Source organism: Cetorhinus maximus, chromosome 12 (genome assembly GCF_964194155.1).
Source record: "Cetorhinus maximus chromosome 12, sCetMax3.hap1.1, whole genome shotgun sequence".
Taxonomy (NCBI): domain Eukaryota; kingdom Metazoa; phylum Chordata; class Chondrichthyes; order Lamniformes; family Cetorhinidae; genus Cetorhinus; species Cetorhinus maximus.
In genome coordinates this window covers 98,280,558-98,307,075 of record NC_135890.1, presented here as the reverse complement: position 1 = coordinate 98,307,075, position 26,518 = coordinate 98,280,558, and the positions used below count along the sequence as shown (strand labels likewise).

Here is a 26,518-nt window from a genome sequence, read left to right as displayed (position 1 = left end):
ATTTATACAAAGGTAGAATGTTTGAAGACCTCAGCAACTCAGCTGTGTGTGCTATGCTCTGCTCACAGGCCAAAGCGAAACTGAGACTGGATCACATGACATACTTCCTCTCTAGTGATGACATGCTGCTATCCCTTAAAGGCATATTACAACACCCCCTTTCTTTATAAAGATACTATCCCCCCTTCCAAACAAGTGTAACTATTTACAATACATATTCATGTTTAGTTACCATTACATAAGTATCTAGGACTGATGAATCTATGAGTCTCTAAAGCGTAAGGTAATAGACTGTATGCCCAGACTTTGTAATGGTAACCTTGTCAGGAGGTGTCTTTAATTGCTCACAGTGTTCTGTGGATTGTCATTCTTGGATGTTGTTCCAGGTTGCTTTGGGATCTTTTCCTAGATGCAATAGGACTGTATAGTAGTTGAGGAAGTGGGATGGATTTGGTTTGTCCTCCACCACATCTCACCGTTAAGCTTGTGTGTAATGACTACGTAGGACCTTAGTTCTGAACAAATCCTTGTCACCTCGGCTGATTGCCACGTACCTTCTGTGGGATCCTGGATGCGAACTTGTTGTCCCAACTGTAAACTAGGCAATTCTGTACCCACATCTTTATTGTACATGTTGGTTGCACACTTCAGACTATTGAACACCAATCCTTTATTACTTGCCGCTTACAATAAATGCAGATTTTGGTCATGTTCTTGCTTTATTCTTCCCACAGCAGCAATATTGTCGGCGATACAAAGGCATCCTCTTCTAATGTGGGTATTTTGTAAGGACAACGTTTCAAAGCTGCGTTTCAACATCATGGATCAAGGCATACTCTCAATGATTCATCCTTCTTTATGATACGTAATTAAGCTGCACCAATCGGTGTGCTCTTCTAATGATTCCATCTTTCTCCATTTTGTCTAGTTCGACCTTCAATTTGTTTTATAAATGGATGCTGCATTTACGTGGCAGATCAATCGACAGACTTGCATTCGCCTGCAAGTGTAATGTTCCAACTCCCTTGAAACTGCCGATTTTGTCAAAACATTCTGGATATTTTGAAGGTAGATCATGAACTGAAATGGTAGGAATAGTTTCTGAGGTTGAACTGCCTTGTGAGATCTGACTGATTCCATGGATTATCACTAGTGTGAGGTCATAGCATGCCAGTAAACCTACGATCACTGGGCCTTTAGCCTCAATGATGTACAACATCTGCAACACCAGGAGGACTGATTGTACTTGCACTCCAGGACTATGGATTCTGCACATGGAATTAGTGAACCGTTGTACGTCAAAAGTTTCGCTGTAGTAGGTTTCACTATGGCTTTCACATCTGTGGATACATGTCTTTCAGAATTCGCAAGGAGTAGCATGTTGGCACTTGCCTCTGAGTCAATCTTGGCCAGTAATGAATAGTTGCCAACTTTATTAGGGCAGATAATTTGAATCTTGGCAACCGCTTCGGATGATGTGACGGCACCTAAGTCTTCCACGAGATTGACGGTGTGAAACATGTGTTCACCGCTCTTCATTTCATTGTTCACATTGTCATTTTCTGGTTTGTCAGTCACCTCATGTATATCTTTCTGATGGGATACCGAATGGTCATTCTTCTTGCCTGAAGGTACCCATTGTGTATGATGTATTTGGGTCAGTGCACATCTCTTGTAGCTGCATCAGTCTTTGCTCTAGTGCACTGCAGCTGTCAATGGCCCTTTCTGCCACATGCATTGCAGAATTGCTGAAAATCTGGACATTTCTTTGGTGTTGCAGAAGGCCACACCTTGTACATGTCTTGCTAGGTTTGGATATTCTGGTGAATGTGTCAACAATTAGGGTCATACTTTTTTTGTTTGACTCTCCTTCGCTCACTATCTATCTGGCCCACACCTTGGCCACTCGCCTTTCTCGATTCAGCTAACCCAATGCTGGTCTTCTCAATGTGCTGTCCCTCTCACGGAACTGATAGGCTATGAGCTGCAATCTCATCATGAGGGATCGTCTGCTTACCAGTTCTTTACTTGAGCACCTTCTCAGCACTGTGTCTTCAAAGCTATCCTGACTTGGAACTATATCCTTCAGTCACTGGGTCAAAATCCTGGAACTCCCTATCTGCCTACACCACATGGACTGCAGTGTTCAAGAAGGAAGCTCATCACCACCTTCTCAAGGGCAATTCGGGATGGTCAACAAATACTGGCCTAACCAGCGACGCCCACATCCCATGAATGAACTTTTAAAAAGCACCATCTATTGGCCTTCAATTACAACATGACATTCAAATGCTGACATTGGTTTTTCCCTTTATAAAACATTGACATAAAAAACATAACTCAAAAATTGCAACATGAAGTGAGTGCTATACACAATACTTTTAATACATTATAGATACAAATATATTCAAGTGACTTGTTTTTCCAAGAGTATGCATGAAAACTAACTCCCAATTACATGAAGGCAGACGAGCAGGTCTAGATCACGATTAAACTTGTTACCATTTCACTTATGTCCCACCACCTCTGACACTTGACGTTTGCACTCATTAATTACATTATAAGACTCTCCCAACTGAACTCTTATTGTGTACCATGCCCTGTTTATCCTGTATATATTTTGTATGCAATGTACAGAAGTTCAGGGCCATCACAGTCTATTAGCCACATTAATAAAATATTTGATATATATGAATGATATGGGTTATGAAATACAATGAAGAAGTACAAGTGGAATCTGCGCACTGCCAGCCCTATAGTACTTTGTACATGTAAGCCTTGCTGGTGAATGTTGGGATGTTGTTCAATTATTAGTGAGACATCAGAACCAAGCCTCAGCCTTTTCTCACCCAACACACAAATGCATGTACTTTCCAGCTGGGATACCTGATAATAATGAGGACTGATTTTTCCCTTCTCTGGCCTACTCTACTTCTGCCTGGGCTGAGGCCAGATACCTCAGCACAGACCAGGAATCATGTTTGGCACCTTCGGGCCACGATATGTAGCACAGAAGAGTACTGGTGACACGCAATGCAAAATGCAGGGTCGATGCATTATCTGGACTGGAAATGATGAATGAATACATAAGGGAAAAAAGGAAAAAACTTAGGGGAAAAAAACTGAGGAAATTAGCCTGCTGGAATCAATAATTTAGAGTAAAACAAAATGGGTTATGCCTGTTGGATCCCACAATAGTTCTGAATGGGATGCTTTTGATGATTTTTTTTCAGTTGGGAAAGTATCACTAATACAGGGCAGTTATCAAAGGAATTCATAAATAACAGTTCAGTTATTTCTCAAAATTACAGTATATTCTGGTCATTATTCTGGCCTGTAGTAAGCACTTGGTCTTTATCTCCAGAACTAAAGATATTTAAATCCACCAGGAACCAAGTTAGGCAAATATTTCCTCTATTTTAGGATTTAGAAAGGAAAGTTAACAGGGTCTTTCTAATAGCATGAACATTGATGTAAGTATATGATGCGATTAGACTGCATTTATAGCTGGGGTTATGAGAAAAGCAGCTTCATATAGGTTGTCTTAGGGAAGCACTGTCATACCCAGCAACATGGCTAAACCCATGGTATCAGGGTGATGTAACGAAAACATCCTGATGCCTGTGGCACAGACACCAGGAAGGATTCAAAAGCTTCAGAAGAGTAGGTTAGCAAGTGAGAAAAATCAGTGAGGCTAAGGAGAGATAAAAGCCATAAAAATGCTTTATTTATTTATTTTTAACTCACTTTTTAATGAGGAGATATTTTAAAAATGGAACTAGTGTACAGCAGCTTTATTTTCAAAACTGAATTAAAACTGTGTGACGATAGTTAACTTAATCATTTTCTGCTTATTCCATTGTGTTTTTTTCATATTTCCCATTGTTTCTTTTGAGTTTTCATAGTTTTCTTTGAACTACGCTGTCAAAAGAATGAAATTATGTAATTCAACACAACCAATGCGTTCATTCAAGTAATTTAGATGATTATTGTTCCCTCTAGGTTTTTTTTTTAACCTCCTGAATATGAAGAATATCAGTGGATCAAACTTAAAAATAAACTGACAGACATAATTGAGCAAAATTTCCCAAGGTATCAGTGTAACATTAGATTCCACATTACTCAACCAACCCACTCAATTTCCTTCTTCAACTTGCTTCTGGGACATGAGCTTGTCAACATCTGCTCTCTGTTGTCAACAACAAGCTGAAAGGAAGGGCCTTCTTCAGAGAGAGACAAGTCCCTGAAGCAAGAGTTGAAGGCCTCTGCAATTGTAGAACACAACATCTACAAGTGTTAGGAAATAGAGACAGTTTAAGTAAGTTATATTTGTATTTGCAGGTTTTAGGAATGAGTTTTAGCTTTAAAATTTAAGTTTGATTTATATTTCTGTACTTGTGTGCTAAGAAAAGGTCAAGTTGAGTTTTAGTTTCATTTTAATAGGTGCCTGCATTCCTAATGAGAGTTTTACAAGGGAAGTTAAAGCAAACACAAGACTAGAAAAAAAACTGTGCTGTGGCCTAGCAACAGGGTTCCAGAGAGGCAGGCCCCACCCACACACACAGAAAAATTAAAGAAACAGCAATTTTGAGTTCAGTTTGAAGACAGCTGCCAAGCAGAAGCAACCTAGAAGGGCAGAAAGCCAGTCTCAAGCTAAAGAAGAAAGTTCCCAAATCCAGGGGAACGGAACAGGAGAACGTCCCATGAAGACCTTCTAGTCAAAGGAAGGACAGAGACCTGGAAAAGGTCCCGTTAAGTGAAGTTAAGAATGAGGAGCAGAGAAAGGCTCTAAGTTTCAAGCTTAAAGAGATAAAGGCTTGTGAGAAGTGTTATGGCACAGCCAGTGGTCAATGCTGAGTTGTTCAAATCCCAGAGGGAAACTTGAGAAAACTGCCACAACTATTTTTGCAATTTGTATGTTTTGAGATGCGGACTTTGAATTCAGTAGTAATAAGACCACTGTGCCTTATGGCCTGGATTTTTCCTATGGCAGGTGGGCAGGGTGGGAGCAGGCGGGAGCGGGCGTGGAGCTGATTGCCACCTGCAATCGGCTACGTGCCACCATTTTATGTGGGCAGGCCAATTAAGGCCCGCCCAGCGCAATGAGCAGCCAGTAGCGCTCAGCACTACCCGTACAGGCGGGGAGAGGAGGGAGATTCAGGGCATGCGCTCCCAATCTCCCTGAGGCATGGAGCTACCTCAGGGAGATTGAGTGTATAATAAAATCATGACAGAAATTATTTTTAAAATTATTTAAACATGTACGTTCATGTGACTGTGTCACATGAGTGGGGACATGTTTGTAAATTTATGTCAATTTATTTATTTATTTAATAAAAGCTTCAGGGAATCTCATCATGCCCATGAATGAGGTTTCCTGAAAAACACAAAAGCTGCTTGGGCTTTTCACCTGCCTGCCAACCTTAAGGTTGGATGGGCAGCGTTCTTAACTGCTTTAATTCATTTCTTAATGGCCTTAATAGGCCGTTGACATTTTGGCAGGCGCGCAGCCGACTCTGGCGCACACCAGCCGAGCGAAATATCATGATGGCGTGCGATGACGTTGGGACACACACCCAAGGTCATCGCGCATCATTTTACACGTTGGTGTGTCGGACCTGCCCCCTCACACTGACCAGAAGATCCTGCCCTATAAGTTTTTACAAAACTAGGTTAAATGTTTATTAATAAGAAAAATTATTTTAAGCACATACATATGTCTACAAATTACTACTATAATGACTTCTAAATCCCCTAATTAATATGATTCCCAGTTACACGTCCATTTAGGCAACAGTAAAACATAGATTTTAAAAGACCCAGGCAAATAAACATGATTATCTGAACAATCTAATTCAAAGTGAGTTTCCTTAACCTCAGTTCTTTGTAGACAGCAGCTTGAGGCTTAGATGCTGAAGGCTTTCACACTTAGATCTTAAAATTCCTGTCTTTACACACAGCCTTCACTCCTTTATACATAATTTCCCCTTTGAATGCAAATTCCCATTGTTTCAGTATGTCTTTGGACTTTACCTCCCTGATCATAAAAATTTATCATAGTACCAATTTTACCAGTATTCTTTGGGAAAAATAAACACACTGTTTCAGAACTTCACCTGGTTGGGTGACACATTTCAACCCTCCTTTGAAAACAAACTAGTCTGGTTTATTTAAAAATGCAAATGTCCTTTTACACCTTACATTCTAAACTTCCCCCATGTTTACCTACTTAGCATTTCAAACCTAGCTCATCTTCTAATACATCAAAGCCTTCAGACCAGCTGCCTTTAATCCAATTAAGTCACACACGCAAGTACGCACACACACCACTATTTTGCAATAAATTCCATTAATATTATTACATCTTCCTGACAGAAGCCAGAAGGTCCAAAGACACAACTGGAGGTCTGTAACATTTTGCTATGGGCATGTGAAGCAGTGGTGTACTGTTGACGGTTAAATTGGTGAGAGTGTGGAAGAAAGCTTGAATGCGTGTGGTAGGCCAGGGGAGAGGAACATCGGAAGGAGAGTTCGAAACCCTGGAGGTGAACCCTTGTTGAAGGCATCTGAGAGAAAGTATCAGTTTGGGAGAAGATTCCAAGGCGAGTTCTTGGAGAGTGGAGGTTGGAAACCCTTGTGTGAAGGACGGAGTTCAGTGAGACTGGTTGGCTCACGGTGTGACAAATGTCTGTGGAGAATTGAGGAGAGATCCATAGCATCTGTCTGGGGTGGTATCTGTCACTTGGTTTCAGAGTATGGTGTGCCTGACCACAGGTCGCCTATTGGTTTACATGGACAGTGTACCTACTGCCAACATTAGAGCATAAGATAGTTTTTGTAACTTGTGTTATCCTTACAAATCTGTATGTATCTGTAAAGGTATAGTTGTGGGTGAAGGAGATCTGGCTTGTCCAGGTGTAGCATCAGCTGGGATCATAACACAAAACTAACCAATAGCTGGTAAAACTAAAACATTGAAGGAAGATAAATTCATGTGTCAGTCAAGGCTGGGATTCTTAGCCGAGATCTTCTAGAACCTTAAGATCTACCACTATGATTGTCCAACATATGACTTAAAGTAAAAATTGTTTTGGTATGATGTAGTGCTGCAGATACGTGATGTTGGAATCAATGAATTAACTGACACTACAACTTCAATGAAAACATAAGTGTCACAAAAATATAATAAATGAGCATTTTGATTGGTCGGGTGTGCTGTTGCTTTGTTGTAACTGTGAAACATTTCTCAAGGGAAATTACGGATGGGCAATAAATGCTGACCTAGCCAGCAGTGCCCACATCCCATGAATATTTAAGAAAAACATCTGTGACTCAGTGAGAATAGATTATGATGAAAGTCACAAGTTAAAAGACAGAGATAAACCAATGCCACCAGCGCAATAGCATCATTGTTTGACTGACATTTATACTATTGCAGAACGCAGCTCATGATGCATCTTTTAAATAGAAACATAGGGCAGGATTTTCCCGCTCGCCGACTGAGGCCATTGACAGAGTCAATTAAGCAATTAAAGGCCCTGCCCGTCCAACCTTAAGGTTGGCGGGCAGGCCAGGAGCCCCGGCGGGAATTAGAAAAAGCATGAAACCTCATCCACCGGCGGGATGAGGTTTCATGTATGTTTTTTAAAATTTTAATAAAGTTTTTGTTAAAATTATGGACATGTCCCAACTCATGTGACAGTGTCACATGAGGGGACATGTCAGGAATTTTTTTTTTCTATTTTAAACTTCTGTCACAAATCAGCCAATCTCCCTGAGGCAGCACTTAGCCTCAGGGAGATGAGTGTGCTCTTTCATGCACATGTGTGAAAGAGCGCACTCTCGATTTTGGGAATCCCCCCCACCAACTCCCGCCCGCATAGGGAACGCACAGCGCTTCCATGTGGACGTTGCGCTAGGCGAGCCTTAATTGGCCCACCCATGTAAAATGGCGCTGCACCCCTGATCAGGGACACCGATCGGAAGGGCGCCTGTGCGCGCCCACCCATCAACTTCGCCCCCATCGGGAGAAAATCCTGCCCATAGGAAATAGGAATTCGGCCCTTCGAGCCTGCTCCACCATTCATCATGATCATGGCTGATCATCCAACTCAATAGCCTGCTCCCACTTTCTCCCCATGTCCTTTGATCCCTTTCGCCCCAAGAGTTATGTCTAACTCCTTCTTGAAAACATACAATGTTTTGGCCTCAACTACTTTCTGTTGTCGCAAATTCCACAGGCTCACCACTCTCAAGAAATTTCTCCTCATCTCAATCTTAAATGGTCTACCCCGTATCCTCAGACTGTGACCCCTGGTTCTGGACTCCCCCACCATAGGGAACATCCTTCCTGCATCTACCCTGTCTAGTCCTGTTAGAATTTTATAGGTTTCTATGAGATCCCCCCTCATTCTTCTGAATTCCAGCGAATATAATCCTAACCAACTCAATTCTCCTCATATGTCAGTCCTGCCATCCCAGGAATCAGTCTGGTGTATGATGTATCGCATGGATCACTAATGAGTTCCTTATTACAGCAATCACCTCAGCACCAGCAATGGTGATTACAGTAATAAAGAATTCAATGCTGCACTACTGCCGTAATACCACAGCACAAAACTGTTCCAAGGCATTTTGACAGTGCCCTAACTAGTCCCATTGCTTTACTCTTTTAATAGCTCTGCTAATCACCCAACCTCCCCTCCTGGTCCATGTGTTCGCCGATATTGCAAATGTTTCAGATGTTATTCCTCTCTTCTTTAAATCAGCCGTCATAACCCCTCTGCTCAAAAAATCAATTGCTGATCCCACTGTCATCGCAAGCTACTACCCATCTCCAGTCTCCCTTTCCTCTTCAAAGTCTTTGAACGTGTTGTTACTTCCCAAATCAAAAATCACAGCATTCATTTTCACATGTATGCTGCTGATACCCAGCTCTACCTCAGGACCATCTCTTGATTCCTCCACTGTTGCTAAATTATTGGACTGCTAATCTGACATCCAGTACTGAATGGGCAGAAATTTCTTCCAATTAAATATAGGAAAGAATGAAGTCATTGTCTCTACTACAAACTTTGTTCTCTAGCTACTGATTCCATCCCTTGCCCTGGCAAATGTCTGGGATTAAGCCAGTCACATATGATTTGGAGATGAGCTTCCAACCTTATATTTGTGCCATCACTAATACTGCGTATATTCACGTCAGTAACATCACCTGATTTCACCCCTATCTCAGCTCATCTGCTGCTGAAACCCTCATCATGTCTCTGTTACTCTAGACTTGACTATTCCAAAGCACTCCTTGCTAGGTGCTCACATTCCACCCTCCGTAAACTTGAGGCCTTCCAAAACTGTGCTGCCTGTGTCTTAACTCATACCAAGTCCTGTTCCTTTATCATCCCTGTGCTCGCTGACCTACATTGGCTCCTGATCAAGCAACGCCTTGATTTTAAAATTCTCATCTTTGTATGACTCTGTGACTTTGTGACTTCTATTTTCAAATCTCTACATGGCCTCATACCCCACTCCCACACATCTCTGTAATCCCCTCCAGCCCCACAACCTTCCAAGATATCTACGCTCCTCTAGTTCTGGCCTCTTCAGCATCCCCAATTTTAATCCCTCCGACATTGGTGGCCGTGCCTTCAGTTGCCTAGACCCGAAACTCTGGAATACCCTACCTAAACCTCTCCACCTCTCTAACTTGCTTCCCTCCTTTAAGGCATTCCTTAAAACCTAGCACTTTGACCAAGCTTTTGGTCATCTGATCCAATATCTCCTTATATGACTATGTGTCATATTTTGTTTTATAGTGCTCCAATGAAGCGCCTTGGGGTGTTTTGTTACGTTAAAGGTGCTACATAAACATGTAGTAGTAGACATCAACAACTACTTACCTTTAGCACAAACGTGTTTGTGTTGTCTGGCATCTCGAGCTGAGTACATGTTCTTATCTCTGTAATTGCAGAACAAGGAGTACTGTGCTTCGGTTTGGAGCACTGAAAAAGATCATACAGACAAAAGAATATAAGGACATGCTCGTTACAAGATTCATTCTACTGTGATTGTAATCCAGCTCCTGTATCTCACCGCTAGTGACATAAAGTCTACACTGAAGATTTTAATGAAGTCTGCTTGCTTTTTCTGCACTCTAAAGTAGGTCTCAGTTCTCTTCAATATCATTGGAACCATAGTGTTCAGATAAACATTTGCGGAGTTTTTAATAATCTGGGCTCCATACAGAATTCAAATCAGGCTTTTAATTTGACTTGTGAAAACAATTTGCATAATTCGCTGGGGAACAAAAGCCAGAATGTGCAGCTGACCGGAAATTGCTCCCTGCTTACTGATGGGAAACTCATCACCATGTATTTTGGCTGCACTGCTTTGACAAACTAGAAATATGTGAATACCTTGAAACTAGAATCTAACAGAAAATGAACTGACAAGAGCTGCACTGAAGCCCAGATTGTACAATGGCAGGTACTGTGCTTAATAACCCATTACTGACTCACAAGCAGGAAGTCAGGTTTGTTCATAATATCCTATTATTGGGACATAAGGTTGGCCAGGACTAGACTGCTGGCTAGGTCAATGGTGTCATTTCATAATCACAATGCCATAAAACTCCCAATTATAGCGCAAACTGATGCCAGATATCAGAAGCAGCAAAGAAATTGGCACATACTGGAAGCACACTTAGTACTTTGCAGTGATTCTCTGATGCATATTTCTGGATGACAGGGTGGCAGGCCTAAGTGTTCTGTCTGCCCACCGCTAGAAAAGAAAGTGTGAGCCCTTGCTCCCAGAGCTAATGTTATATTGCTGCCACAGTACTTCAGCCAGTGGAAATGCAGGAAAAAAAACCCTTCTGAAGCCATCAGCGTTTTTTCATGAGCCTGATAGTGGTGCTCTTAAAGAAGATTGCTACAGGCAGCAGTAAGCCAAATGCATCGTTAAACACATCATCACCATGGAAACAATTTGGGTTCTTCAATAGTGCATGAATAATCCAAACGGTCAGCGGGGTTACAGGTATGCTCTAAATAGGTTCTTCCTTTCCATCTTACTTTTCAGCCTGTTTGCCTCATGAATCTTTCATCTATTTTTCCCAATTTACAAAATCCATCTACTGCATATGCTGCAGTTCTACGTAATTTATATTTGGTGCCCTGCAACTAGCAATCTCTGCCACATCTATAGATTTTTGATCATGCAGTGAACAATATTACAGAATAGGAACTTCAGAAAATGACATCACAAGATCTGGATTTCTTAACCAACCTAAGTTGGTGGAACTTCGCGCTTGGGCAGAAGGGGGCACACAGTACAAACTGCTCTCAAGGATTGGTGATACAAAAGTCTCATTAGGCCGTAACTTCCGAGCTCCAGGGCATCTTATTGGGGAATGTGGGGGGGAGGGGGGTGTGCGCGGGGTATTCCAAAGACGCGCTGGGGAATCCCCTTCAGAAGATCCCAGGGAAAGTTTGCACAGCATTTGTCCAGAAATGCAAACTTCCCCCGGGCAACTGCCCTTCACAAGGAATCATCCGAAATTGCGATTTAAATCACAAACTTCCGATGGTTTTGACTTAGTTATGCCAATAGATACCCAGAAAAAGTTATAAGAATTAAGCCTGTGGGGCCCGATCCGATGCTCCGCCTGCCCCATAGGCCCAACCCAACTCAACCCGACTGCACCCCCCCTCCGAGGCCTGACCTGACCACACCCCCACGGCCTAAACCCCAGCCCCCCAGGCCTGACATCCCACCCACTGAGGCCCAACACCCCTCCATCACCCTCCCCCGTCCCCCCACTCTGGGCCCGACATCCCCCCTCACCCGAGGCCTGACACAATTCCCTCCCGAGGCGCGATCCCCTGCACCCACCCCTGAGGCCCGACCCCCAACAACTCCTTCCCAAGGCCCAATACCCCCATCCCCCTTTCCGCACCCCCCACCCACCCCCACCCCCCCCAAGGTGGCCTGACACTACCCCCCCAAACCCCCCACTCCTCGACATCTCCCAGACCACAAATTCTACCCAACCTTATACACTTACCTTTTCCCTGGCCAGTCAAGAATCTTTTAAACCTCAGTGGGCCTTGAACCTACCTGCTTTACTGCAGCTAGTGCAATAAAATAAGGAGCGTGGCTTCCCTCCCTACAACAGAACTGCACTTGACCCTAGGCCCAGGGACGTGCTGCACTGCCTGGCCTGAGTCAATAGTCAGGCAAGACATGATTTCTGGTAAGAAACTGGGAGCCAAGTTGCAGTCGGCACTGATTGCCACTCCAAAGAAGTTCAGGCCCATTATAATTCATTTCTTCAAGTTTCTGTTGGATCTCACTATAATATATCTTTTCAAACATCCAAGAGAGATCTCAGTATATCAGGAGATGACGACATTTAATACCAAGCACTTCTAATTTGAACACAATTCGCCATATTAGGATTTACAGTATGCATAGGCTTGCAAGTGCATTGCATGTGTCTGTAAACAAAATTATGAAGCTATTCTAAGTAACTTGTTATAAAAAAAACCTGTGCGGTCCATTTGCAGATTATCTTGAGGAGCAGTGCAAAAGGAAAGATTCCAACAATCTGACAGCTAATGGTTTGTATCTGGGCCACCTTCATTCACTATATTAACTCCCCTGCCACCCACAAGTGTACTAACACATACATACTCCATCACATCATCAAAATCCAAGTGCTGGAGAAGGTATAAGCCAGTCTAAATATCTAGGAAATATTCCATGTGACGAGATTCATGATCTAAAGTCAAGGAAGTATTTTTCTTTAAGGAACCATTTCAGAAATTGACATATTGTTGTCGGCATATTTGTTAACAAGAGATTAGGTACAAGTCATTTACAAAATCAAACAATTGCTTAAGAAGGGACAGATAAAATAAAAAAGGAACAGACTTTGATTTATACAAGGCTTTTCAAATCCTCAGGATATCCCAAAGCACTTTACAGCCAATAAAAGACAAAGCAGCTTACTAGATTGGCATCTATCCACCTGAAACGTTTACTCCCTCCGCCATCGGCACACTGCGGCTGCAGTGTGTACCATTACAAGATGCACTGGAGCAATTTGCCAAGACTTCTTCGGCAGCACCTTCTAAACCTTGATCACCTAGAAGGACAAGGCCAGCAACTCCAACAACACTCAAGAAGCTCCACACCATCCAGACCAAAGCAGAGCTGAATCAGTACCCTATCTACCAACTTAAATATTCACTCCCTCCACCACCAGCGCACAGTTGTAGCAACATGCACTATCTCCAAGATGCAGTGAAGCAACTCACCAATGCTCCTTTGACAGCACTTTCCAAGCCTGCAACCTCTTTTATTATTCATTCATGGGATGTGGGCATTGCTGGCTTGACCAGCATTTATTGCCCATCCCTAATTGCCCTATAGGAGGTGGTGGTCAGCTGCCTTCTTGAACTGCTGTGGGCTATGGGGTGTAGGCACACCCACACACTCACAGTGCTGTTAGGGAGGGAGTTCCAGGATTTTGACCCAGCGACAGTGAAGAAACGACGATATATTTCCAAGTCAGGATGGTGAGTGGCTTGGAGGGGAACTTCCAGGGGGTGGTGTTCCCATCTATCTGCTGCCTTTGTCCTTCTAGATGGTAGCAGTCATAGATTTGGAAGGTGCTGTCTAAGGAGCCTTGGTATGTTTCTACAGTGCATCTTGTAGATGGTACACACTGCTGCCACTGTGCATCAGTGGTGGTGGGAGTGAATGTTTGTGGACGTGGTGCCAATCAAGTGGGCTACTTTGTCCTGGATGGTCTCAAGTCTGTTGAGTGTTGTTGGAGCAGCACTCATCCAGGCAAGTGGAAAGTATTCCATCACACTCCTGACTTGTGCCTTGTAGATGGTGGACAGGCTTTGGGGAGTCAGAAGGTGAGTCACCCACTGCAGGATTTCTAGCCTCTGACCTGCTCTTGTAGCCACAGTATTTATATGGCTAGTCCAGTTCAGCTTCTGGTCAATGGTAACCCCCAGGATGTTGATAGTGGGGGATTCAGTGATGGCGATTCCATTGAATGTCGAGAGGCGATGGTTAGATTCTCTCTTACTGGAAATGGTCATTGCCTGACACTTGTGTGGTGCAAATGTTACTTGCCACTTGTCTGCCCAAGCCTGGATATTGTCCAGGTCTTGCTGCATTTGGACATGGGCTGCTTTAGTATCTGAACAGTTGCGAATAGTGCTGAACATTGTGCAATCATCAGTGAACATCCCCACTTCTGAGCTTATGATGGAAGGAAGGTCAATGATGAAACAACTGAAGATGGTTGGGCCTAGGACACTACCTTGAGGAACTCCTGCAATGATGTCCTCGAAGTGAGATGATTGACCTCCAACAACAACAACCATCTTCATTTGTGCTACGTAAGGCTCCAAAGCAGAGAGTTTTCCCCTAATTCTCATTAACTTCAGTTTTGCTAGGGCTCCTTGATGCCACACACGGTCAAATGTTGCCTTGATGTCAAGGGCAGTCACTCTCACCTCGCTTTTGAAGTTCAGCTTTTTTGTCTATGTTTGAACAAAGGCTGTAATGAGGTCAGGAGCTGTGTGGCCCTGGCGGAACCCAAACCAAGCATCAGGGAGCAGGCAATTGTTAAGCAAGTGCCGCTTGATAGCACTGTTGATGACCCCTTCCATCACTTTACTGATGATTGGCAGTAGACTAATTGGGCAGTAATTGGCCGGGTTGGATTTGTCCTGCTTTTTGTGTACAGGACATATCTTGGCAATTTTCCACATTGCCAGGCAGATGTGAGTGTTGTAGCTGTACTGGAACAACTTGGCTAGAAGCACAGCAAGTTCTGGAGTACAAGTCTTCAGTACTATTGTTGAAATATTGTCAGGGCCCATAGCTTTTGCAATATCCAATGCCCTCCGCCCTTTCTTGATATCACGTGGAGTGAATCGAATCGGCTGAAGACTGGCATCTATGATTATGGAGACCTCCAGGGGCAGCTGAGGTGGCTCATCCACTTGGCACTTCTGGCTAAAGATTGTAGCATAATGCTTCAGCCTTATCTTTTGCACTGATGTGCTGGGCTCCCCCATCATTGGGAATGGGGATATTTATGGAGCCTCCTCCTCCAGTGAGTTGTTCAATTGTCTACACCATTCACGACTGGATGTGGCAGGACTGCAGAGCTTAGACCTGATCTGTTGATTGTGGAATCATTTAGCTCTGTCTATTGCTTGCTGCTTATGCTGTTTGGCACACAAGTGTTCCTATGTTGTAGCTTCACCAGGTTGACACCTATTTTTTAGGTATGCCTGGTGCTGCTCCTGGCATGCCCTCCTGCACTCTTCATTGAACCAGGGTTGAAATATTAGAAGAAAAAGAGGAGCAGATGCATGGGAACACCACAACCTGTAAGTTCCCCTCCAAGTCATCATCACTGGGCCAAATTTCTGGAACTCCCTTCCCCACACCACAATGGTTCACCACCACCTTCTCCATGGCAAATATGATCGGTAATAAATTCTGGCCTTGTCGGTTACACACACGCACCATGAATGAATGAATTTTTAAAAATACTGTAAATGGAGGCACTGTCATTTTGTAGGCTGATATAGCAATCAATTTACATAGCAAAGTCCTACAAACAACATGAGATGAATAATCATTTAAACTATTGTTGTGAATATCTAGTTTGCGGTTCATTTTAATATTTTAGAGGCAGTTTTTAGCTCTGGGAGTATTAAAGGTAAATAATTAAAATGCTGGACTTTAGAGATTGCCTGAAAACCTTAAGAAATGGCAGTTCAAAACGTGACCCATGTTTGTGAAATAAAGTCAGAATAGAAGAGATTGAGCGATCAAACAGTAGGTGGGCTTCACTTAGCTAAAGAACTGGAGACATGATGTCTGCAATCCTCGCAAGAAGGACATTCCAAAGAGATGTTTTTGTTTTGGGAGTTAAAGCTAACTTGGTTGAAAAGCATTCAGTGAACCCTGAATGGCTGTAAAACCCACTTACTTCACCAGATCAAAGAAGAAATTGTAAATGAGAGATAATTAAAGACCACTTTGAGGACAGCCCAGAGCAGCTACGTTATCATAGAGATGGATGGAGCCTGGAAAGGGGGCAGTGCATTGTGGAGGGGATTGTCTGGTTTCAATTTATCTGGGTGTTTGTTGAGAGGTTTGCTGCAGTTTGGACCTCGTGTGGTTTGCAGCTCACTGAGAGAAGATAGCCAAAGTAAATGACAGTTGGATAGACCTGCATTGTAAGCAGAGTAAAAACCTAACTTCATCATTCACTGCATGGAATGCGGGTGGGGCTTAATCTCAGTTTGAATTTTGTGAGGGAACAGAAGCTTGAAGATTGCCGAGTTTGAAACTTGTGGAAAAATCTACAGTGGTCCTCGCTAAGTCTTGTGCCAAAGATAGTAATGAGCAGATTAGCTTGGATTTATTAAAAAAGTAACCGGAATGGAGGCATCCACAGTCAAGAGATAGTAAATGAAAATTTTAACGCTGAGAACAGCTAAAGCTGAGCAGAATTCTCCAGAGGACTGTGGCATAATTATGGGTGGTCCCTACAGAATTAAATGACTTTTAGATTAATGTGTCTTATAAGAGAGTTATCAGGGGAAGTAAGAAATGAACCTGAGTGCATAATATACATGGTTATAAATCATATTGTTAAGTTAACGGTGCTTGTTTTGTTTAATTCTTTTATATACAATAAAGTTTGTCTAAAAAAGTGAAATCTTGTGGCGTAGTTCTATTGGTTAAAATAAGGTGTTCGAATTTCTCTATAACTGTTAACGGTCCCTAACTAGATTGTAACACTATCTTTGGCAGCATTGATTGAGCTATAAGTGTTGACCAGGACACTGGGGAAACTTTCCTCTCTTTGAATAGTGCCATGGGAGCTTTTGCATATGGTAGGGAGGGCCAGTGGTTGAATGAGCTATGGTTGAATGTCAATCTGAAATTTGGCACTTCCCAATAGTGTACCGCTCCCTCAGAAGTGTACTAAAGAATTAGTCTGGATTATATGCTTAAGGCCTGGAATGAGGCGAGGATCCTCAGAGAAATCAATGTTACCACGGAGCCAAGGCTGACAGTGAATTATCACTATGTAAAACCATGCGGCAAATTTAATCTTGGAAATAAAACCAGGATGCCTGCGCCAAAGGTTCTTCAGTCAAAGAAGTACTTTCGTGGTGTAGTCAGTTTTTAATAAAGGCGAACATCGGAGCTAATTTGCAGACAGGAAGATCTCACAAAGAGAAATGCTATAATTGACCAGATAATCTGTTTTTTGGAGTGCTCGTGGAGGGATAAATATTAACCGGGATACCGAGAGAACTTCCTGCCCTTCTTCAAACAGTATCATGGGATCTTTACATCTATCTGAGAAGGTAGATGAGGCCTTGGTTTAATGTTTCACCTGAAATAAAATATCTCCAGCAGTGCAGCATTCCCTCAATAAAGTATTCCCCCAATAGATCATTAACTATCAGCCTAGGCGATAATGCAAAAGTCTCTCGAGTGAAGATTGAATCCATGATCTGCTGACTTGGAGTCCAAAGTGCTACAAGGAGCCAAGGTTGACATTGCATTTGAATTGTTCTACACCCCTATTGATGAGCTTTGCTGTTCTGTCACTAGGTTAAATAACATTGGAACTAAAATTGCCTCACTACACAGTACCTAGTTTTTTGTACCCTCAAAGAATGGCACTGCAATCTTGGAGACTGCTCTTGGCAGGAAACTACAGAGGAAGGAAAGCCAGGGGGAAAAAAATACTGGGAAAATATCAGTACTCAAACCACAATGAGAGCCAAATGGGATTATGCAAAGTGATACAGGCTTGAATATATTTGTGATGTATGGGGTTAAATATAAAACAATTGAAACCAGAGTGATGTATAAGGTTGCACATAATTGAAAGCTTTGTTACTTTGAGCACAGAGAGAGACTTCAACTTAAAATGGGCTGGCTGAAGTCCATCATTACTGGAAATGCTACCTTGTTGCCTTTACTGTCAATAATTTCCACCCGTACTGCTCTGTTATTTATTCCTATGTTATATTCTACCCTTCTTAACTGTTAAATTATCCTTCCCAACAAGTGTGAAGCTCCATACTTGTTGGACGATTAGTAATTTAAGGGATATTATCAGTTATATCAGGAAAAGTTCTGGAGATACTGTCTCCCTCTCTCTCTCTCTCTGGGTAGAATTTAATGCCCTCCCCCGAGGTGAATTTGGCGGGCCTTTCCCAAAGGTTGGCAATGTGGGGCCCTCACCGGCTCTCCAGCCAGCAGGTGAACCCCCGTCGCCTGCATTAAATCTCTGCAGGATCCCCTTCCAGAGTACCCACAACCAGAGGGAGCCTGGTGTCAACTAACGCATAACAAAGCCAGTGCACTCCACTGCTTATTTAATAGTTCCATACTTACCTCCCTCCTTGATTTAATCCTGTTACTGAGGAATGCCCTTTGTCCTGACAAAGCACAATGTATAATGCAAAATTATGAAACATCCCCACCGCAGGTTACTACGCATACTGTTATCTGTAACAGACCAATACCTAAGAAAGTGAGTAGGTTTTGCACAATTCTGTAAGAGGCTGTTCTTTTGCCTCTGAACTCTTTATGTCAAGTCATTATAATGCTAGCAGGGCATCAACACCATGGAATTATAAAACAGTACAATTTGAAGGAACCTTGATTGTGGCGTGCCTGGCCAGAATTGCTAGTCATTAACAACGACTTGCATTTAAAAAGCACCTTCAAAATTCAAAATAACGTCCCAAGGTGCCTCACAGGAGTGACAGCTAACAGAATTTGACACCGTAAGGTGATATTAGGGCAGATGACCAAAAGCTTGGTCAAAGAGGTAGGGTTTAAGGAGTTTCATAAAGAGGGCAGAAGCGAAAAGATTTAGGGAGGGCGTTCCAGAGTTTAAGGCCTAGGCAGCTGAAGGCATGGCCACCAATAACAAACCACTATCAGAACTGTCCCTGGAGTTAACATAAGAATCTTAGCTAAGTTTCCTGCTTAAAAAAAAAATTAGGCTAATTCTTTCAATATGAAATATGGTGGTGACGGTGCTGAAAAATTAAAGTGCTTTCCCCCTTTAGCTCAGTGAGTCCACATAGAAATCCCAGGGTAGGTATGGCAAAGATTATGTACAACAAGCTTCCTTCTGTCTAAATATTGTGTCTCAACACTGATCTTGGAAAAGGTCTCCCTTGTCTCACTTATCAGTGACACTGTCATACTCCAAATCATCACTGATTATTCTAATTTTTTTTATTGTGGTATGGATCTTTTACCATGGAGATCTGGACTGAGAATTTGAACTGAAGTTCCATCCCATTTAAGTAAAATAGGGTTCTCTTCGTACACTGACATTCAGACTCCTGATAATCATTAATTGAATACTATAATTATATTATCTACTCCTCATTGAGTTTAAATGCTTTAGCAAGAACTCCATCTGTGCTATTTATTTAAATTCAAACATATTGGATAATTGCATTTTTTAACCGAATTCCAACTCTGAAAGAACATGGTGAAAAAAAGCTAATGTTATGTTTACCATGGACTGCAGCGGTTCAAGAAGGCAGCTCACCACCGCCTTCTCAAGGGTGGTTAGGGATGGGCAATAAATGCTGGCCCAGCCAGTGAAGTCCACATCCCTTGAATGGATAAACCATTATAGGATTTCGACATATTTCTGGTAGCAAGTTTCATCGTGAGGCATTGTTACACACTGGTTAGAAAATACTTTAGGGCTCAGACCGATTGCATTATGGTGATTGAATAAGTCAAATTCCATTCTTATTATGAGACTTCAGGATTTATACTAGTGTTTTGGCAGCCGCATGCTACAAATCTTTCTGTTTACAGTTAAGCTCACTGGTAGATGGTGACGGTTTCTGTTTTTAACTCCAAGATTATAGGATTTTCACAAGTGTTTTGGAGATCATGTTCAATTATCCTGTTCATATGTGTCAACTTGAGTCAGCTGAGAGCGTGCTGTTTGAGTCAAAAAGTTGTGGGTTGGAGCCCCCAGTCCAGAAATTGAGAATGTAATTTAAGCTAATGCTTCAGTGCAGTAGTGAGAGAGTGTGCAGCATCAGAGGTGTTGCTTTGCAGAAAAGACCTTAAACCAAGAACCCATCACACTATCACAAGAACAAATCTCTCAGTTTCCTCATCAGCATTCTTCCCTTAACCAGCACTGCTGAAAATGAATAAGATGGTCATTCAACTCATTGCAGTTTGTGGGATCTTGCTGTGTGCAAAAGGGCCAATTCAATTAATAACAGTTATACATTATACGTGCAGAACTTGTGACCTGAAAAACCTAATTTAAATGCAAGTCCTTTATTCCTTTAACATTTTTGTGAAAAACAAAGTTCAGTGAATTTAATGAAATCCAAGCTAGTTCTTAAATTAAGAATGAACATCAATGGCCACCAATTGTTAAAGCAAGAATATTCCCTTAAGACATTCCTCTTTCTCAATATTTTCCAATGAACATTAACTCCAAGTTTCCAATAAAATAGTGTTACTGTCCCATCCAGCCACTGTACACCAACACGTCTGAATATAGCAGATTAATGGCTGTGCATTGGGAGGGGAAAATATATGGTTTCAGTCACAATGTTGTCACAACATGTAATAAATGTACCATAACAACATATAATAAAATCTATTGTATGCATTTCCAAATTTATTTATCTACATATTAAGCTGGGTGTGAAAAGACCTCGACTTATGACTTTGCACAAGCCATAACTTATTCCATGTTCATGTGACAGTGTGTTTAAACTGTTCTGTGGCTCAATTTAGTTCCTTGTCAGGAACAGTTATCAAATTCATTTTTAGTACAGATTTTAGCAAGGTCAGAGTGAAATTTTGACTACAGTGCAGAAGCTGAAAATTAAGCAGTTTTTTTTTCTGAGCAATGACAAGTCGTCAAGATCTGGTTGCCCAGATAGCAGGCATTTTCCTTTTTTGAGGAACTAAAATTCTATCAGTAGTGAAATTGTAGTAACTGAAGGTATATCTGCTGTTTATCAGGGGTCACGTGATGTTCTGGGAGGCTCCAACCAATGAATTTTAAGCGCGGGCAATCTGGGGGGGGCGGGATGGGGCTCCCTGATGAGAGTCCTCATCGAGCATATAGCACCTGAAAAGCTCTTTGCAATAGTTTATCTGTTTCTTGTTGAAATCTGTCGTCTCCGTCAAGTCATTACAGAAATACAACATTGTTCACATTTTAAAATTCTGATTAAAGTTTCTAATGTTTCCAGGAAAGCATACCTTAGGATGCACCCTCTCCCCCGCAACTACCAGAAATGTGCCAGCATTTGACCCAGCTGGAACAGGGTGAGGGGGGGGGAACAGGGTGGTGGGAAACAGCATTTCAAAGGACTGCACACCATTCCAAGCTTGCTGCTTGAAGTTCTGATGCATAAATCTAGCCAATTAGATCAAATCTGCTGGTGGCCATTTGTTTCAGAAAATGTTTTAATTAAATCTGTCACAAACAGATTATCTCCTGCTACTAGAAAGTGTTTTAAAATGTAAACACAAATAATTAATTCCCAAATGATAAATACAATATGATTTGCTATGCAATTGCGTAAAAATGCAATGCATATGTTCATTATGGATCCCAGGATACTGAAAAGTGCATAAAATAAGTGTTAAAAGTCTCAAAACATTCCAGGCAGGGGAGCGCCCTGAAACACGTCTGAAAAATAAATCTGTTGCCTTTCAATATTTGTAACATTGTTGGCTCTGAAAAAGTAATTTTATATTTGTTAAATGCCACATGGCTCAATTTTGATAAGAAAACACACATTTTAAAAATAATAGTATTTTACAGCATTTTGTCCTCCTGAGGGGCTGTGTTAGCCTTTTTGAAACTGCTGGCCAATTTCTGGTGCTTTCCTAAGTTGGCACATCCATTCATTCCATATGTTTTAGCAATGTGCTTGGAGCTTAATTCTGAATTAATTCATGTTGCATCAAATTTACTTTGAGGGAAAGTAATTTTAAAAATACAGCTTAAATTTAACAATGGTTGAAGTGAAGAACTGAAGTAATAATAGTAAAGGTGGTAATAATCAATCATAAGCAACCTTGCTAACAGTATAAATTTATTCTCCAGTCACTACAGGAAATAGGGATCGAGGTGTGGATGACTCACTTAGATAACATCCGTACCAGTATTTCTCCAAGAAAACCACAAAGCAATGACCTTACCGATAAATATTGCGCAAATTGTACAAGCTTTAGAAAATGAACGTATTAGAATCACTGCAAACATTAATGCACATCAGCACTTTTATACACAGACACACTTGAGATCTCTGAGTTTCAACAGGAAGGATTGAGTACTGAATAGTTCAAAAGGAAAACTATAACCCTTATGAAAATACATGTGTGAACTGTTCCATTTTGCTAAGTGGCCCCACAACACAGTAAAACTAACCCAAACATCATGCTCCCTCATTTGTCATGTCATTCTCTTTAACATGAACTGCATAAATGAAGGCCAAAAGAGTAGTTTTTCACAAATACACCACCTTAAGTGCACAACACATCTAAGTTCCAATTATTCAGTATCAAAAGCTTAGCGGCCTATAATGAATGAAAACAAATGGTTGCAAGTATAACGTGAGCCAACCGTCAGATGTTTAATAAAGTAATTGCTGCAAGGTCTTGGCTTTTAACCATTTTAAATGTTCATTGATGGGTAGCTTGTGGCTTTACAACACAAACATGCTTAACTTCTCAAAGTAGGGCATCCCCAAGCTATTTGTCATGCGTCAGCCTTACCAGAAAATGCTGATCAGCTATTCAACTAATGCAGACTCAATCCTGTCCATGCCTGGGGCAAAATTTTTAGCTTGGCGGGCAGGCGCGTGCCTGGCCCACTTGAGAGTAAAATGAGGCGCGTTGACATCGGGCGAGCATCCCGACGTCAACACGCAGTTGAGCGACATTTCAGTCAGTGGGCGCGAGCGGGAATCGGCAGCACGGCCACCAACAATTAAACGGCCTGTTAAGGCCATTAAAGCATCAATTGACTGACATTTTTCGCTGCCCATCCAACCTTACAGTTGGCGGCCTTTGCACTTTTTAGGAAACTTCATCCACGGGTGGGAAATAAAGCACTAAAGCAAATAAAAATAAAATTTAAATTTTAAAATTTAATTAATAACATGCCCCTGCTCATGTAACAGAGTCACATGAGCGGGGACATGTTTTATTACATTTTTCATATCTTTTTTTTTGGAAAACTATTCACCTCCCTGAGGCAGCTCTGTGCCTCAGGGAGATTATCAAGCGCGCACTCACATGCATACGCGAAGGTTGCACTTGACCTGCTCGCACTCTCCCCCACCACCCCCGCATGCAACGCTGAGCGTTGCTGCTTGCGTTTCACACTGGGCGGGCCTTAATTCGCCCGCCAGCGTGAAATCGCCTTCCGGCCTTGATGGTGGGCGGTGGTCAGCTTCCCGACCGCCCCCGCCGAGCCCACCCGACAAGGGCAAAATTCTGCCCCCCGATGTCCACAACTGACAGGAGGGGCTCACTAGTTAGCAATTAAGAGCCAAGGCCCTGTTGATTGTTTCATCCTTAGCCTAGGGATGCTAATGTCAACTAACTCTACACAGGTCAGAAATGAAACACGGTGTGGGGAATTTTATGGAGGCCATGGGGGGGTCTCAGTGCCAGCTGAGGAGCTGGCGAGAGACCCATGTTGTGTCCTCATGGGAAGGCCCACCCAGTGTTGCGTGCCAATCAGGCAGTTGTGAGGTCACTGGCAAGCCTTTCCCTGATAAAGGACTCTGGGGGCAGGGGTCGCCGCCTGCCAAGAGCTGCGCCACTGGGGAGGTGATGGCTGCTGCAGGAGAGACACCCATCCAAGGCCCAGATCTTCAATTGATCCCTGGACTCAGGTGATTGATGACAGGAGGGGTTTCATAGGTGGAGGAGGTGGGTGTAGGGGAATTGGCAACAAGGACAGGGGGTTTGCTTATCGTGCTCCTTGTATGGTGACAGGCTATGTTAAATATCAGCGGTGGCGAAATGAGGCCCATATTTCGGCATGAATTGCTCACTTAAGGGCCTCAATTGACAGTAGTGCAGGAAGGCTGTCCAAGGGCCTTCCCAGCACAGACTTAATCAGGATGGAGATGGGAAATTGGCAGGGTCCCCATCCACCATCATCCCGCCTGCCCGATTAAATGTCCTGCCTGCCTCCAAACTCGCCACAGGGTGAGCATGAAATGCTGGCCATTATCTTTCTGACGTGTATAGTCCAGTTATTTACCAGCTTTGCCAAATGAGCCTTCAGGGAACTGAAAGGGGACACATTTCAACCCAGAATATGCTGCTGAAAGACAATATTGTCATACTGAGAGACTGTATTGGCCTCAGCCACTCATTGCATTAATAGCACATCCAGGGTGGCCACTGCAACAATAGTCAGCTTGATCGTTGAACAAAACATAGTCAAAGATGAAAAATCACAAATGACTGAAAAGCAGCTCATAATAGAGGAAATAGATTTCAACAGAACTCCATTTTGCTGATCTCAGCAAACACCATGCCACATATGATTAAAAATAAAAGCTATTAATGTTACTAAAATAAATAAAAGTGTGGAAAAGTATTAGTAATTATTTCCACATTCATTTTAATCAGATATTGCCTTCCAATACACTATAAATGAAATAGTACTTTGTGTCAAATCATATATTCTATGGATAGCCTTTTGGTCTCTGTTGTTCTTTCATTTCAACCCTCATAGCTTTCCAATTAGGTTTCCAATAACTTGCACAGATTTCAATGTTTGTCGTTTTGTTTTTGTGGTGATTATAAAAGGGGGAAACAATATAAATAGCGCAGAAGTATTTGGTCCAGAAAACATGTCCTGAACTTGTACAGTATTGTTGCTTTGTAGAATCTTATAGCACAGCACAGAAGGGGGCCATTTGGCCCATCACACCTGAGCAGACTCTTTGAAAGAGCTGTTTAAATTTAGCCCCACACCCCAGCTTTCTTCCCATAATCCTGGTAATTAGTTCTATTTAAATACATGTCCATTTCTCCTACTGTCATTCATTTCACGTAACTGTCTGCACTCCAGTTCCATAGCCTCCAATGGGCATCTATCTTCTCTGACCATTTGGTGATGAATTTCCAGCAAGATGGGTTTCTCTATAGCCACCATTAATTAACATCTCACGATAGGGGCGCCACTGCTAAGAGGGCTGGAGTGGTTCTGTGGGTAACTCTCCTGCTTCTGAGTCAGAAGGCCCCAGGTTCAAGTCCCACTCAGGGCTTGTTTGCCATGAAAGAACCCAGCCTCTTGTGCAGACAAGTCAGTGTGCATCACTGCCAGTCCCCAGCCTAGTTAAATGGGGAGGGTTAGCAGCCAACAAGGGCATCCAGCTGTAATACCACCTGCCTAAATCCAAAAATGATGGTTGACATGAAGAAGTGATGAACCAGCATTGTGCGTGACCCCCATGTAACATGAGAAAAGCCAAAAGAGAAAAAGGAAAGGAGGGAGACTGTGACTAGTGGAGAACATATGCAGTTTCAGAGAGGCTATTTCCTTTAACTTCACCACCTAGCTGACCTTGGAAAATGCGGCCAAATTTTCCTATAACAGGACTAGTGGCATTGTGTAGAATTCTGAGATATTCTGAAAAGTGCAATTTTACAACATTTGTCCATTCGTTCCAAGAGACTAATTTCCTGTTGAGTCTGACTCAATCTATTCCTAAGCTGGCTTCTGGCTCTTTAGTTACAAATGCACAGGACAGAGCACAGAAACAAAAGCAAAAAGAATTCCTGTTGGATGTTGATAAGCCAGAATGCATGTTAATGTTCTTCCCCTTTCGACCATACAAATATTTTGGCGCATATGACGTTTCTGAATCTTGGTTGAACTGAATATGAACCAAACACTGGAGCCTAATGAGAAAATAGAATCAATTTAACTTGAGTTTCTTGGGTTTTGTACTAAAATATATTAACCAAAGAAATACATTGAAAAATACATTGACAATGTTTTACTCCCTGACAGTAAAAGCAGTTAAATCTCATTCTAAAGAGTCAAATATACATCGTGCGGTAACACTGTTTGTATATGCAAAACAGACTATGATATCCGCAGCATCAAAATGTAATAGAGTAGAAAGTTTGAAATGATGGTGATTTTGGGCCCAGCTCAATTTTCCTTGAAATTTTTGTTGGCACTTCCCATGACCAGATTGAGATTCCACTCCAGTAAAACACCATCTGATCTCAGGCCACCACTCATTCAAATGTAACTCAAGTTACACAGCAAAATTTTTGCAGTTGTCGAGTTCATAGCTACAAGCTCATCTCAGTATGTTTGTTAATTCAACAGTTACATCACTGCTTATTCTCAAGCTCCCTACTGCCCGGGGAACTGTCCAATTACACCACAGCG

At 42.2% G+C, this 26,518-nt stretch overlaps 1 protein-coding gene across 3 annotated transcripts in view; it reads right to left on the bottom strand.

Annotated features, from left to right (window-relative positions):
- Nucleotides 1-26,518, bottom strand: part of sh2b3 (SH2B adaptor protein 3) — a 214,315-nt gene that overhangs the window by 60,981 nt on the left and 126,816 nt on the right. For 2 of the 3 annotated variants that reach the window (XM_078554217.1, XM_078554219.1), the window contains exon 3: nucleotides 9,897-9,998. The exons of the other annotated variant lie outside the window; for it this stretch is intronic. In XM_078554217.1, the coding sequence (XP_078410343.1) occupies nucleotides 9,897-9,998 (102 nt within the window). The remainder of the gene's footprint in view (nucleotides 1-9,896; nucleotides 9,999-26,518) is intronic. 3 annotated transcript variants of the gene reach the window in all.